Source organism: Acomys russatus, chromosome 19 (assembly GCF_903995435.1).
Source record: "Acomys russatus chromosome 19, mAcoRus1.1, whole genome shotgun sequence".
NCBI lineage: Eukaryota > Metazoa > Chordata > Mammalia > Rodentia > Muridae > Acomys > Acomys russatus.
Genome location: NC_067155.1, coordinates 52,380,429 through 52,395,765, shown reverse-complemented (window position 1 = coordinate 52,395,765; position 15,337 = coordinate 52,380,429). Strand labels below are relative to the sequence as shown.

The 15,337-nt window shown below is 49.5% G+C and overlaps 1 protein-coding gene across 1 annotated transcript in view; it reads right to left on the bottom strand.

Moving 5' to 3' along the window:
- Positions 1-8,736, bottom strand: part of Vps37b (VPS37B subunit of ESCRT-I) — a 28,344-nt gene extending 19,608 nt beyond the window's left edge. The window contains exon 1 of the mRNA XM_051161482.1: positions 8,595-8,736. Within this exon, the coding sequence (XP_051017439.1) occupies positions 8,595-8,705 (111 nt within the window). The 5' untranslated portion in view covers positions 8,706-8,736. The remainder of the gene's footprint in view (positions 1-8,594) is intronic.
- Positions 8,737-15,337: the final 6,601 nt, after the last annotated feature.

Genomic DNA, 15,337 nt, shown 5'->3' with positions numbered 1-15,337 from the left:
TGGTCTACACAGAGAAACCCTGTCTCGGGGGGGGGGGGGGGGGGAGTCTTGCTGTGGGCACTGGCAGGACGGCATGGCCACCAAGTCAGGCAATCTGAATTCTAGTCCCAGGACCCGCATGGTGAAAGGAGAGTTATCTGATCTGTTGTTTTGAGACACAGGATGAGAAATGACAAATGCAAGCTACCCTCCTAAAACAGACTACATAAAACTCACAAGGCCTTCCTCCATGCTGCGGAACTCATTCAGAACACCCAACCAGTACTGTGCTGCCACTGACATGCCAGGCCCCTCAGCAGCGACGGCAGATGGCATTTCTCCCACAAGAGGCCCCAGGGACCCAGGTGTCTATGATCTAGAACTTCAGAACGCTGCACACAGGTGCACAGCCTCCAGAACTTCATCTCATACCCTGCCATCCCCCCACCCAGGTCATCCCCCACCTCCTCATGTGTCCTCCCAACCTACAAGGTTCACCCCCAAGCTCCCCCGCCCTTCCAGAAGGAAACACAGCAACCCTTCCCAGCCCATTAACCACCAGTTCTCCAACTCTATTTGCTGGGAGCCGTGTAATCACCACCAAGAATTAAGATTCCGGGAATTAATGCCTGCTGTGTTATGACGGAAAAGGCCTTTTCTATTCGCTGTCTTATCACTGCTAGGTACCTTATTAGCGTATGCGGGCTATCTTACTTAATCCTCAAGATAACTAAACAGGATGTCTTCCTTCCTTTTCTTTTCCCAGGCTGGCAGCAAGCTCCTTACACAGCTAAGAATCCTCCTGCCTACAGCTCCCAAGTACTAGGACCACATGGGGCCTCCACATACTGTGTACCCAGTGCGGGGTGGGGGTGTTAAATGCACTACCGCCCCTTTTATACAAAGCAGCTCCCTGTCTTGTTAAATAGAAAGTCTCAACCGCGTTACCCTGTCTAGTCCTAACTCATGCTCCTAGCCGAGCGTCCCACAGCTGGGGAAACAGGCAAATGCCACGGCACCTGTTTTAGGGTGCTACTGTTGATACTACCGTGTCAATAGCGAGGAACTAGTATTTGGGAAACTTGCCCCAAAGTTTCCTTGCACCCCAACTCTTGTCTCAATCTCCCCGCTTCCTACCACATACGGTAGCTGCACCTATAGCCCGAGCACTTCGGCGGCTGAGGCAGGAAGAGCACCAGTTTGAAGGTAGAGCCTGGGCTGCGTAGCAAGAGGCTGACAGCCTCTCCGCCGCCACCAAAAAGCAAATACATTCCCAACTTTTGTAGTTTTCATAACTTATGCTGCCTTCCTTTTTATCCCCCGTCATTTCCTTGCTGAGCACACATGTATGGATTTATTAGCTTTCCACTGTATCCCTCTGTAGTGTGTGAGGACAGACACACACGACCAGTTCATTCTTACTCCATCTGGGCAAAGCAAGACCCAGCGGCCTGGGCTGGGAGTACAGCCGCCGGCGCAGTGCCGCCCTGAAGCCGGGAACTGTGGGTGCTCAGGTTCAATTTCATCTTTCAGTCCCCTAACTGATCTTCCTGTTTTCCTAATCCTACCCCCTCTAACTCATCCCCCACAAGCACACCAGAATCATCTACATAATGTCAAGGGCAGCCAACCGCAACACTCCCTGGCTTAAATCCTGCAGTGGCTCTCCAGAGGATAAGGCCAAGCTCCTTACCCCAGTGGCTGCTAAGGCCATCTGGTGCCGCCTGCCTCTCTGGCATCATCCTCTCAGCCCAGCACTGGTCCCTCTATCATATCCCAGTGCCTGCTCGCTCCAAAGACTTCCCTTGCTAGTCGCTGTCCCTGCTGCCCTCCCCCAGGCCTGAGGGCCCCACTTCCTTATCACCTGGCTAACTCTACCTCGAACTCTGAGTCACTTTCTCCTCCAGGAAACATTCTGTGCCTTCTGCCATGCCCCAAAGGCTTCCTGGGTCTCCCCTGACTACCATGGGCTAAGTTCCAGTACCTCTTAAAACTTAATGACTTTTGAATTTCGCTCTGTATACCAACACGACCCTAAAAGATGAAAACCTGGGGCGGAGGGATCAGTTTGGTGGTGGCGCGCCTGTCTCATAAGCAGAGGGCACTGGTTCTATCCCGGGCCCAAAAGAAAGAAAAAGAAAACTGTGGCTTCACTGGTTTCACATCCCCAGAGAGAACAGGTTCTCCGTAAGGGCTGAATAAATGAATTAACCTCCTTGAATTCAGCTCTGCCCACATGAATGAAACAGGCTGTCTGTAGGCAAACAGTAATTAGCACCCACTGTGTCCCTCCACCATGCTGGGCACTGGGCTACGATATGAACAAAACCTCAAGAGGCCATTTGCTAACCCTTGGCGATAAGAAAAACTTAAAAGAAAAATGTGGCCAGCCAGATGGCTTAGCATGCAAATACGACAACAACCCAACTTCAACTGTTGGGGCCTATATGGTGGCGAGAACCAAACTCAGGGGAATGTGAGTTTGAGGCTCGCTCCAGGCCAACGGCGGCTGCATACTAAGAGTCAGTCTTGTAACCTAGAGACAACAAAGGCCAGGAAGTACATCACACATCGAAGTCCGTTCTTCTTCACAAAGAAATCCCCCAGGGAGCTTTGCCTCTGCCTCTGTCCTGCTGGTAAGGACTGTTCTCCCAAGTCGGCCAGGAGGGAAACAGCCAACTACAACTCTAGTCTCAGCATGTTCTTGGCGCCAGTGGCTGCCTGGTCAACTGTCACTGAGTCTTGGTGGATAACCTTGTCCTGTGTGCCTGGCATAAATCCCATGGCAACACCCACTACAAATACTGCAAAAAGGGCCTCATGAACAACACAGCTGGCCTTCCTTAGCTCAGGGGCACAGCCCTGAGTTCAGTCAGTCAGGTTCTGCCTCAGGCCAGCCTGACAGAAGCACACAGTTAAGAGGATGTCACTGGAGTCACTGACCACCCGAGTCTTCTTCCAGTTACGTGACAGCCCCTCCTTAGCTTCTGACAACACACTACTTCTCTTCAGGATGTTCAAGCCTTACAGACTCTTTGATTTCAAAGCACCTCAGGAATATTGGCTGAAGTCAGAATCACATGCAGATGGTTCTGGAGTGCTCCAGGACCTGTCCTATCTGGAGGTGCCTTGCTGGAGCCCCACATTCCAAGAGGTCTCATTTCTCCTTTTCCACCTACCAGATCCCCTCTTCTGCACTCCATCCGGGCCTTTCTGCTCATCAACTAAAGCCAAGCCATCGCTCACAGTGGCACTGATGGGGACACTCTTTTTGTCAGGCATGATGCTGGTGCCAGTGTGGGAAACACAAAATGAAGCCATTGGGCCACAGGGAAGTGAACAGATTATAAAATGGGTATCAAATGCCACAGATGACAAAAATGAAGAGGCTAAGGGTCACGGAACCTGTCTGTGATGGAAGGAGCCGGAGAAGGAACGCTAAGTTAGCTTACACTCAGGTGACAGGAAGGACAGTGAGGCTCTGATGCTGGTCTCTTTCTTTTTTTAGAGACAGTCTCTCACACCGAAGCCCAGTCTGGTCTCAAATTTGTGACAATCCGCCTGCTTCAATCGACCAGTTCAGAAAAAGCTCTGACTAAGTATAAGGAGGGAGGTGGAGATTGCCTCTGGGGAACACTCCTTCTGGGTTTGACAAAACTTTATTTAAAAGACGGGCATGACCACTCTTCCCCCTAAAGGCTGAGAAATCGGAAGCGTACAGACTGTCATGTGACTCTTACCTATCATCTTCCCATGAGACTAACGCCACCATCTAAACAAGAAAAGAAGCCAGGCCTGACAGCTCACACCTCCAATCCCAGCACTCAGGAGGCAGAGGCAGGAGGAGCTCTGTGATTTTGAGGCCAGGCTGGTTTATATAGTTAGTTCCAGGACAGCCAGGGCTACGGAGTGTGAGACCCTCACCCCATAACCTCAGCAAGTTCACATTCCTGGCGTCTGAGTCCCACCAGCAGTGACTCAGCCTGCACGTTCCAAAGGAGTCCCGGGTTAGCGGTCCACTTCAATGAGCCATTATGGCTGAGGCAGTAGCCGCTGTCACACACAAATCACAGCCCAGCAGGCCCCGAGGATGCAGCTTGGTCCAGACCAGAGCTCTCGACTTTCCACAAAACACTCTGTCTTTTCAGACCCCCAGCATTTCTGTGTGCTGGCACTTCCATTCCCACAGGAACAAAGCTGCGGAATTTGAATCCCCTGTGAGACCGTTAGCTGCCTTGGACCAGGCAGCATTTCCTTAGAAGACACACAGGGAGAAGTAACCCACGAGGTCCCACGGACTTCCCTAATCCACAAAGCAAGCGTTCCTTTTATGGGAGTGCCTTGCCGGTCAACGGGGTTCACGGGGATAGATAAAGGCACATTCCACTGCCATGCAAAAATAACTTCAAGAAGGCCAATAGGATGGTTTAGTTCCCCATGTTGTGGTGACCCCCCCCCAAGCCACACAATTATTTTCGTTGCTACTTCCGAGGTGTAATGTTGCTACTGTTATGAACTGTAATGCGCACATCTGTGAAGCCTGTGGAAAGATTGGCCAACCTCTGATGGGGTCACGCCTCACAGCGGAGAACCGCTGCTTTAGGTGGTAAAGGCCTTTGTTGCACAAGCCTGAGGTTTTGATCCCTCCATCCCACAGAGGAAGGAAAGAGCCTACTCCTCGGGCTTGTCCTCCGACTCCTACTTGTGAATCAACTCCCATGGGCACACAAAACAAATTCAGCCAGGCATGGGCGCAGAGGCAGGCGGATCCACGTAAGGCCGCCTAACCCACAGACTGAGCTCCAGAGCAGCCAGGGCTAGGCAGGGAGACCCTGCCTCAATTCCCCCTCCCATCCAATTTTTGCCCCCAAAGAAGAAAAGGTCCACTAATGATGTCTGCATTTAGGAAGCAACATAACAGAGAGGTGAGACAGGAAAAGAGAAAATACACAGGGCTCCAGAGCACTGACATCAGCTTAATGTTTGGAGCTGTGCTAAAACTCACCACACTGCAATTAAAATAGTGTAAGTGGACACAATACCAGTGCAGTTAAGGCCAGCAGTGACTGCCTTCAACAAGCCACACTTTACAGTCACCACAAAACATCCCCTTGGGCTGGGAGAAGCCTCACTCTACAATTTACAACACTTCCTTCTGCCAGCAGGGAGAGAGTCAGTCTTAGGTTCGGCCTATGAGACTCCCTGCTGTTTAAGGCCCATTCCACTCCCCAGTGCTTCCTAGGGTCACTGAGTCACACAGCCCCTCTGACTGTAGAAAGGTATACTAATGGCAAGTCAAAGGTGACTTAAAAATTCTAAAAACGAGAGCCTGTTTATCTGTTGGGGCAACATCGGTTTTTCTTTCTTTTTTTAAGACTTATTTATGTATGTATAGGAGTGCTCTGTCTGCACGCACCATGTACGCCCGCATGAAAGGGGAGGGCGCCAGATCTCATTGTAGGTAATTGTGAGCCACCATGTGGTTGCTGGGAATTGAACTCAGGACCTCTGGAAGAACAGTCAATGCTCTTAACCTCTGAGCCATCTCTACAACTCATCAGTTATTCTTTCAAAAAGAGAACCCCAGTTCCCCCCCTCCCCCCACCTCTCTCGCATGCTCGTGTATGTGTGTGTGTGTACACACACGCACATATGTGCATGGATACATAGGAGAACATGTATTTAAGAGTGTGGAGGCCAGAGGAAACCTCAGGTGTCCCACCTCATGTGCACCCTGCCTCCTTAGGTGCAGTCAACCTTGTTTTATGAGGCAGGGTCTCTCACAGGCCTGCAGCTCACACATTAGACTAGGCTGGCTGGCCAAGGATCCTCCTGTCACCCTGTCGTGGGGGAGACAAATGGACGATAAATGTGAGCTGCCGTTCTTGGCTTTTTCCGTGGGCTCTGGGGATTGAGCTCAGGTCTTCCCACTTCCGCGCCAGGCACCTTGCCAACTGAGCTATCGCCTGGGTTCTCGCAATGACTTTTTATTGAACACTGAACTCTAACCTGAAGCTGCGATAGGTATTTTAAAAAATCACCTCATCTGACTCTTACTAACTCTATGAAACATCTCACTGTCCATCCCAAGAGCTGTCCAGAGAGGGCCAGTCACCTGCCTACAATCACACAGCACAAAAGCAGTCAAGTCCAGTGGATGGTCTGCTATTCCGTACGCTCCTTAACACTTTCTCATTAGTGCTCCATTTGGTCGGGAGTGGAAGGGTCATACAATGTTCTCTTCTGTCTGGAAACCATCCCAAAACAAACAAATGTGTGACACTGCCAGGTGAGGGAAACTTTCACAACTAAAACCAAAACAAAACAAAAAAACCAAATAAACAAAACAAAGCCCAAAATGGCTGTTGGAGTTACACCCATTCCTTTAGAAAATACCACCCATAACTAGGGAAATGGGTTTGCAAACCAGGTATTTTGGTTTTCAAGTTGCTTCCCTGTTTTAAAAGCATGACACCTTCAAAAACAACTACCGCTGAGAGGCTTCAATAACACTATGTGGTCCGCTCAGGTGGCGTCAGTCAGTCCACAGTTATTTCCATACGGTACTGTGGCAGGAAGGACACTTTTACTCAAAAAAAAAAACAAAAAACAAAAAACAACAACAACAACAACAACAAAAAAACCACTAAAAAAATTGCTACATTAATTTGCTTTTCTCTTCCTGTAACAATCCTCCAGTTTTTAGCCGGCGTACATACACTAACCCCAGCACTCCCTCACTCGGGAGGCAGAGGCAAGAGGATATCTGTTGAGTTCAAAGCCAGCTGGGTCTACAAATCAAGTTCTAGGACAGCCAGGGCTGTTACACAGAGAAAAACCTGTCTCAAAAAGACAAAAAAAGCAAAACAAAACAAAACGGAAATAAAGCAACAACCAAAAAAGAAAACCAACACTCTAAAGAAAACCCAACACTCTGTAGATTTTTCGGGAGAAGACAGGGAGGCTGGAATCACCTCCTATTTGACTCACTCCCCACCAATCCCTCCGCTAAGTAAACTGCGTAACAGTTTATTTTATTAAATGTTCCACCTACAGAGTCCCAGTAACGGCTCTGACTGAAACACATACAGCAGAGCAGCAGTCTGCAGGCAGGGTCACATGCTGAAAAGCAGACCTATCATTTTATTATTAAGCTAGAAAGACGCGCTGCCGACAGCCAACAAAAGTCTCCCAGAAACTGCAGGGAAGCCAAGCAAGGATTGTCTATTCTTGTGCAGACACGGAATTCTCATTCAGTCAAGAAAGATGGATTCTTGTCTCTTATTATTCTCTGAAATGGAAAGTGCCACATGGAGACCACAAAACTGGGTAAATTGCATCTCAGAGCAACGGTCTATCTGCCAAGCTGCAAAGCCCGTGAATACAAGGGGTGTATTAATGGAAAGTCTGATAGCATCTTACTACAGTGGCCTCTCTGTAGTGGCAGACAATGATCTGTTGAGGGTTTTCCAGGGATTCTGAATGTACAACCTTCTTACAAGGCCCCTTGGAAAGGGGCTGGCTGGGTGCTGGACAATCCCCTCTTCGGAAAGCAAGCCAAAAGCCCCCTACACCAGCTTCTGGCAGGAGGAGAAACTGGGCAACTGCCGGCATAGGGGAGCTCAGACTTCCCAGACAAAGGAGGTAGGTGAGCCAGGGAGACCTGGATCAGACAGCCCCCAGACTCAGCATCAGTCAGGACCAGTTGGGAGGGAAAGGAAAAAGGGAAGTACTCAGGGCAGACCAGCAAGGGTGAAGTCAGCCACTACTCAAAGCAAACCACAGGCGAGGTGTGGAGGAAGATAACCAGAAACATGGGCGGGTACATGCCTTCCAGAGGCTGGGCTGGCCCTGGACTATAGACAAGGGGGCGGGGGGTCAGCAGTCAGCTCCCAGCCCGCATTTACTGTTGCCAGAAGCAATTTCAGGAACCCAACGAGGTGGGCAGACAACTGTGGGGCAGAGCCAGCCATGCTAGAATTCCCCCGATCCCTTCTCTTTACACGAGGGCAGGGACGCCTGGGGAAAGAGATCCTCTTTCTACTTACAGAAGGCTCACAGAACAAGCAAAGGAAGAACTCTTGAGCCAACTCTGCGAGGGCCACTTTCACGGCAAGGGGCACTTGGGCAGCCGGCAGGCACTGGGCCCCTTCCCACCTTACCCTGGCTGCCGGTGGCCTGGAGCCTCTGCACTTCAAGGGCCCCTCTCAAAATCCCATCCAAGTCTCCGCTACAGATCTCTGCTCCCCGTCAACCCGAGCTCGTCTCCAGACGCGACCCGCATGAACTGGCTTCAGTGCCCCCTACGACTTTCCAACCTTTCCTTTCACAGCATTCCAAAATCCCTGCCTAACCTACTTGCTTTGGTCCCCTGGAGTCCTTGGGAGGCTCAACTACAGTCCCCCCCCCTCCACCCCTACAGAGCCAATCTCAGCGCCCTCATTCACCCTCGCGGGCCCGGCCCCCAAAGACCCCCATGTCGCAGTTCTAGGCTCTGATTTCGTCTCCAGCCTGCCTGGGGCCCTCAGTGCTCCCCGATCTCCGCCTCGGGGGCCCCACTCCGGCTACCGGCGCGCCTTCCCTGTACCCCCTTCCCCAGGTCCCAAGGCACTCACCTCCTCCATCCCCCGCACCATGTCGCCGAGCTGCGCGTCGTCCTCCAGCAGCTCGTGCAGCTGCATCAGCGACAGCCCCGCGAAGCGCGCCTCGCTCACGGCGCCCGCCATCCCGCCACTCGGCTGCCGCCGCCGCTGCCGCCGCCGCCGCCACTCCGGCCGCCAGGCTCCGCCGACCGGAAGCGCCGCCCTCAGGCCCCACCCCTCGCGGGGGGGCACGTGACGCCAGCGCTGGGTGTGACGTCATCGGAGCGCGAGAGCGCCGCCCAGAGAGCGTCGCGCCTGTGAGTGTGTCAGAGGTTTCTGAGGAGGACGTTGAGAGCGTTGTGACGCTATTCACGCGGTCATGATGTCACTGCGGTGAGGGTGAGTGTGTCATGAGGTCATAAGAGCCTTCCCCCGCCCCCCAAGATAAAAAAACAAAGCAGAGACTGAAGGAGCAGACTGGCTGGGCATGGTGCCTGTAGCCTTCAACCCCTGCACTTGAGAGTTCCGGGCCAGCCAGGTCTACATAGTGAGACACTGCCTCAAAAACAAAAACAAACAAGCAAACAATACGAAGAAATGCCTCTCAGTCTAGATTAAACCCCGGAGTCCTGAAGAAGGAAATTGAATCAGCTTCCTTGGAATTTAGTACAGTATCAAGGCATTGATAGAATTAAAACTCCTTTTCTATGTGTGTATGTATGTCATGTGAGTACAGCGCCCTCTGAGGCCAGAAGTTGGTGTCGGGTCCCCTGGGGTTGGTGGTCAGTGAACTGCCTGACATAGGTAACGGAACTAAGTTTATCTGGAAGAGCAGCAAATGCTCTGAACTGCTGACCCACCGCTCCAGTCCCACAATTTATATTTTTTTAAATTTTTGAAGCAGGATCACACTAGCCCAGGCTGACCCGGAACTCAGTCTGTAACGCAGGCTGGCCTCAAACCCATAGTGATCCTCTATGGCACCCTCTGAAATGCTGGAATTACAGACATGAACCACCATGCCTGGCAGAGTGTACAGTCCTTAATAAAAACAAGACACCCCCACCCTCACCTAAGTATAGCTGGGAGGGGAGGGCAAACAGACAAAAGGATTATACACTCCCAGGAACTCAAAGAACAGTGGTACCAAAAAAAAAAACATAATAGGAAAGAATTTAGGGAGGTTTGTAAGAGGTGACCTTCGGGCTTGGGGATTTAGCTCAGTGGTAGAGCGCTTGCCTAGCAAGCCCAAGGCCCTGGGTTCAGTCACTGCCATTCCTGTAGGAAGCTCAAACAGCAAGTGCAGCCTGTGTGAAGGCCCTGAGGCAGGGCAAGCTTGGGCCACTTCCTGAATGGGAGAGAAAATATGTTTGGAGCACTATAAGCAGGCCACGTGTGGTGGCCCCTTTGACCAGGGGCAAGGTGTCCACACATCCATGTGAACCACACTGAGCCCTTACAGAGACATCACACTTTAGGGTCAACTGGAGCTATCTGGAGATGGAGGAATGAGGGAATTCGTTACCCTGTTTTATGCTGTAGTCCCCACATGCGTATAGGGAAACTGAGGCCCTGGAACACGGAAATTGGCGTTCTCATGCCCAAGTCAAATAATTGGCAGGACTCCTGACTCTCAGCCTGGCATCTCTCCTGCAGGCTTCATCCCAGGCTGAACTTGTCATGTAACTGTCCTGAGTACAGTCAGGCATTCAGTAGATGCTTCGTGGCTGACTGCTGTGGCCTTTGTATATGAAAATGACACTTGTATGACTCCACAGAAGAACATAAGGTCTGAGCTGTCCACCCGTGCATTGGCTGGGCTCTACTTTCCCAGTCTTCTGGCCTTCCATGCTCAGAGCAGGCACACAAAGTCAGAAAGGGTATTTCATTTTAAGTACAAGCAGAAGGTTTTACTGACTTTAAAAAAAAAAAAAAAGGATACTCTAGCTGGGTGGGGTGGCACACACACACACACACACACACACACACACACACACACACACACACACACACGCCTTTAATCCCAGCACTCAGGAGGCAGAGGCAGGTGGATCGGTGTGAGTTCGAGGTCAGCCTGGTCTACAAAAGGAGTTCAGGGTAGCCAAGGCTACACAGAGAAACCCTGTCTTGGGGGAGGGGGAAGGAAACTTTGAGTTTTCTTCCCTTTAAATTGTCATAATTGGTCAAGAAATATGATCCTGAGGGGCAAAGGACACAGAAAGACAGAAAAGAATGCAGGAAGCTGAGTTTATGATTTTGCTTTTTGGTTTTTCAAGACAGGGTTTCTCTGTGTGGCGCTGGCTGTCCTGGACTCACTTTGTAGACCAGGCTGGCCTGGAACTCACAGAGATCCACCTGCCTCTGCCTCCCGAGTGCCGGGATTAAAGGTGTGTGCCACCATGCCTGGTGAGTTTATGATATTTTAACATTCTTCCTCTCCTGGGAAAAGATCAGACCTGCCTAAGAGGTATAGCTACACTCTCAGGAGGTATCCACGCGAGGTTTAAGATAGAACTTCTTCACAGTGCCCAGGGAAGATGAGAGTAAGCTAAGCCTAAGGTCAGAGGAGCCAGAGCAAAGAGACCATCTCACTAAGCATAGATCAGGAGCAGGCCAGGAGGCCAGAGGTGCTAACATGCATGTATAATCCCCGCACTTGGGACTGTCATAGTGGGTTATATGAGACCCTGCCTCAAAAAAAAAAGCAATTTCTGAATGGCTCATCTGCCACCCACACCCACTGACAACTAAAGGGCTTAAGTGAGGCCCACAAGGCAGCATTATAGCCTGGTTTGTCCTCAGAACTCACACCCACTTCTTTGCCACCAACCTATTCAAATCACACACCACTTCCTTTGTCAGAGCAAACCACAAAATCTTCTTGTTTCTGCTAGTCTAAAAATGTCTCCTCGCTCTTCAAAGGGACTGAGAGAAGTAGAGAAAACCGTGTCAGGGTTCTGGGTGCTGATGTGAGATCTGCCCGCCTGTAGAATGCGCTGACGACATTGCCTGCTCTTTTCTTGTGTTGATTGTGTGGTGTTTATGTTTCTCTTTGCACCTACAGCTCCTGTTATACTTGTGGGTTGTCCAGGGTTTTGCTCTGATGAATTAAGTCACACATACACACACACACACACACACATTTCTCTCTCTCTCTCTCTCTCTCTCTCTCTCTCTCTCTCTCTCTCTGTCTGTCTCTCTGTGTCTCTCTGTGTCTGTCTCTCTGTCTATCTGTCTGTCTGTCTGTGTCTCTCTCTCTCTCTCTCACCTGCCACACTCCTTCTAAAGGGAACGTTGTTACAGGGTAAGCCAGACATTGTCTGTTACAGTATAGTATCAGAACTTGCTAGGAAAGCACCCAGTACTTTTAAATATAGGTGGGGGGGTCCTATAATTTGAATGGTAAGGTCTTCTAACTCTAGGTAGAATTCCTTCTCTTCAGTGGCCACTGGTAGAATTATTTATTAATGATGTCCAATTTGAAGTTCATACCTTTGATCTCATCGTTTGGGAAGCTGAAGCAGGAGGATAGCTGTGAGTTTGAGGCCTTGTATAATAAGTTCCAGACCAGCCTTGGCTGTAGTAGAAGATTTTTGTCTCAAAGCTAAGGGGGAAAGGTTTCTGGTTGGAGAAGGTGGGAGAATATGTACGATTGCGATGTGCCTGGCCCAGGCTGCGCAGCTGCGTGTAGGTGCTGGAGGGATTGCTCCCCAAGGCATCAGGTGTGGGAGCCGTACCCTTTGAAGACTCACAGCCTGCTATGCTGTCAGTTACTCACACCTAAATACCCAAAGTTACCTACACACTAGTCATCACAAGGATAAAAGTGTAGACACACTTTTGGCTTTGGAGAGTAAGAAGATGCTCAGAGGATTGTAATGACTGTTTAAGGCTGATGTTATTTGGGCGTGCCGTGAGCATAGAGGATGTAAAGTTGTTGAGAGGGCTGGTTTTTTTGTTTTGTTTGTTTCGTTTTGTTGTTTGAGAGAAGATCTCAGTATGTAACCCAGGCTGGCATCAAAGTCACAGTGATTCTCCTGCATCAGAATCTCAAGTGCTGGGATTACCAAATGTGTGCAACCACATTTACCTCATAGTTGGTTGTTTAGTTTAAGATTTTATTTATTTGTTTGTTTTCTTTTGCCAGGCGTAGTGGCACACACCTTTAATCCCAGCACTCAGAGCCAGGTGGATCTCTGTGAGTTCCAGGCCAGCCTGGTCTGGTTTTTCGAGACAGGGTCTCTCTGTGTAGCCTTGGCTGTCCTGGAACTCTCTTTGTAGACCAGGCTGGTTTTGAACTCACAGCGATCTGCCTGCCTCTGCCTCCCAAGTGCTGGGATTAAAGGCGTATGCCACCACGCCCAGCTCTCTCTATTTTTTAATTGTGAGTCTGTGTGTCTGGGTTGTGTGTGTGTGCGTGTACAAGAACATAGGCAAGAAGAGGGTGTCAGATGCCTAGACCTGGATTTACAGGAAGTTGTGCACTGCCCGATGTGGGTGCAGGAAGCAAACCCAGGTACTTTGTGAAAGTAGTATATGCTCTTTACTGCTGAGCCATCTCTCTCACTCTGAAGTTGATTATCTTGATTTGAGGTTTGAGTCTTGGTTTTTTAATTTATGTATTTGCATGCTTACCAGGCTGAGGAAGAAACATCACTGAGTAAGTTAAAGCCTTATGTCCTTCCTCCTCAATTCCATTTTCTTTCTCTCTGTTCAGAGAATAATTAATATCCTTACTTTACACTTTTTTGTATATATCCATATATGTGTGCATGTGGGCACATGTGTTTTGAGAATTGGTCTTTCCTTCTAACTTGTTTTTTTGTTTGTTTGTTTGTTTGTCATATCATATCTTGTCATGTTTTTTCAGGACAGAGTTTCTCTAACAGTCCTGGCTGTTCTGGAACTCTCTTTGTAGACCAGCCTGGCCTCTGCGTCCTGGGTGCTGGGATCGGAGGCGTGCGCAGCCAGCTCTATTCCGTCTGCCTGGTTTTGAGACAATCTCTCTTGTCCTTTCTGGGCAACATTTCACACTCCCGACTAGCCAGCCTGCAGGGTTGCCGTTGTCTCCACTTCAATCAAGCATCCAGGTTTGTTTGTTTGTTAATGTGGACGCTAGTAAATCACAGGTTGTCAGGCTTGCTGGGCAAGTATTTTACCCACTAAGCCACCTAGCACTTCACCGGCCACCCACCCCTCGCCCCCCACTTCTCTTTCTTCTTTCCTTCCATCTTTTTAAAAAGTGTATTATAATGTATTCAGGTTACATCCCCATTGTTATCCTCTCCCTTGTCTCTTCCCATTCCCACCCTCCTTCCATCTTTCTTTTGACAGATTTCCTTTTATAGCCATGGCTAGCCTGGACTTTGTTATGTAGACCAGGCTAGCCTTACACTTGTATGTATTCTGTCTCCACTCCCAAGTGCTGGTATTAGAGGCCTGCATCATGATGCCGTTTAGCTAAAAGTTTAGTTGCGTGTCATGGAGGACACTTACACTGCATGCCGCTGTCACTGCTGTAGAGGTCCTTTGTCTTCGAGAGCTCACTGTCCTCCCGGGTTTGTCTCCACCCCTCCTCCCAGCCTGGTGACCACATTCCTTTCTGTTTGTTTGCTTGCCGGGTTCTGGGCAGACCTGGAGAGACTTGACTTCCAGGCCAACAGTCTGGGGAGAAGCTTGGAACCAAACTCTCTCCAGGGTTTTGTTTGTTTGTTTGTTTGTTTGTTTTTCAAGTTTTAAAAAGAGACTATAGGAGCTGGGGATGTGGCTCAGTGGTTCAGAGTACTTGTTGCTTTTGCAGAAGACCCAAGTTTGACTCTCAGCACCCATCTGGTGGCTCACAGTTCCAGGGGACTCAATACCACCTTCCACTTTTGACTTCCAAGGGTGCACATGGTGCACATACAGACAAAATAGTCAAACACATAAAATAAATAAAATTTCAAAAAAATTTTTTTTCGTTTTGTTTTTTTGAGACAGGGTTCCCCTGTGTAGCCTTGGCTGTCCTGGACTCACTTTGTAGACCAGGCTGGACTCGAACTCACAGCAATCCGCCTGCCTCTGCGTCCTGAGTGCTGGGATTAACGGTGTGCGCCACCACGCCCGGCTTCTTTTTTAATGTTAATATAGTCTGTCTTTCTGACAATGCCAACATTTTGGTTTTCACTTGTCCAGTCCAAATGTTGCCATGAACACTAAATGTCTAAAAACATGCATGTAGACTACTTCCTAGAAATTGAATCAAATTACTTATTAATTTTTAAAATTTTTGCTTTTTTTTGTTTTGTTTTTAGAGACAGAGTTTCTCTGTGTAGCCTTGGCTGCCCTGGACCAGGCTGGCCTCGAATTCACAGGGATCCACCTGCCTTTGCCTCCCGAGTGCTGGGACTGACTAAAGGCGTGCATCACCACGCGTGGCAAAATTTTTGCTCTTTGGTTACATTGAATTATTGGCGTTGTTGAGGTGGGGAGTTTGTAGATGCATAGATGGCAGTCACAGGAATGGATTCTCTTCCCTCTACCGTGGGGGTCTCAAGGACAGAACCCAGCTCCTCCAGCTTGTTAAGCGTCTTTGCCCAGTGAACCATCATCTCACAAGCCCATGCTTGTTGTTTTCTTGAGACGGTGTCTTGCTGTATAGTCAGTCTGGCTTTGAACTTTCAAATCTCCTGCCTCAGCCTCCCTTGAGCTAGAAGTATGGGCATGAGATGTCACACCTGGCAAATAGAGTGTATTGTACTGTACTTTCTGGAATGGGGCCTTGCTGTTTAAACCAC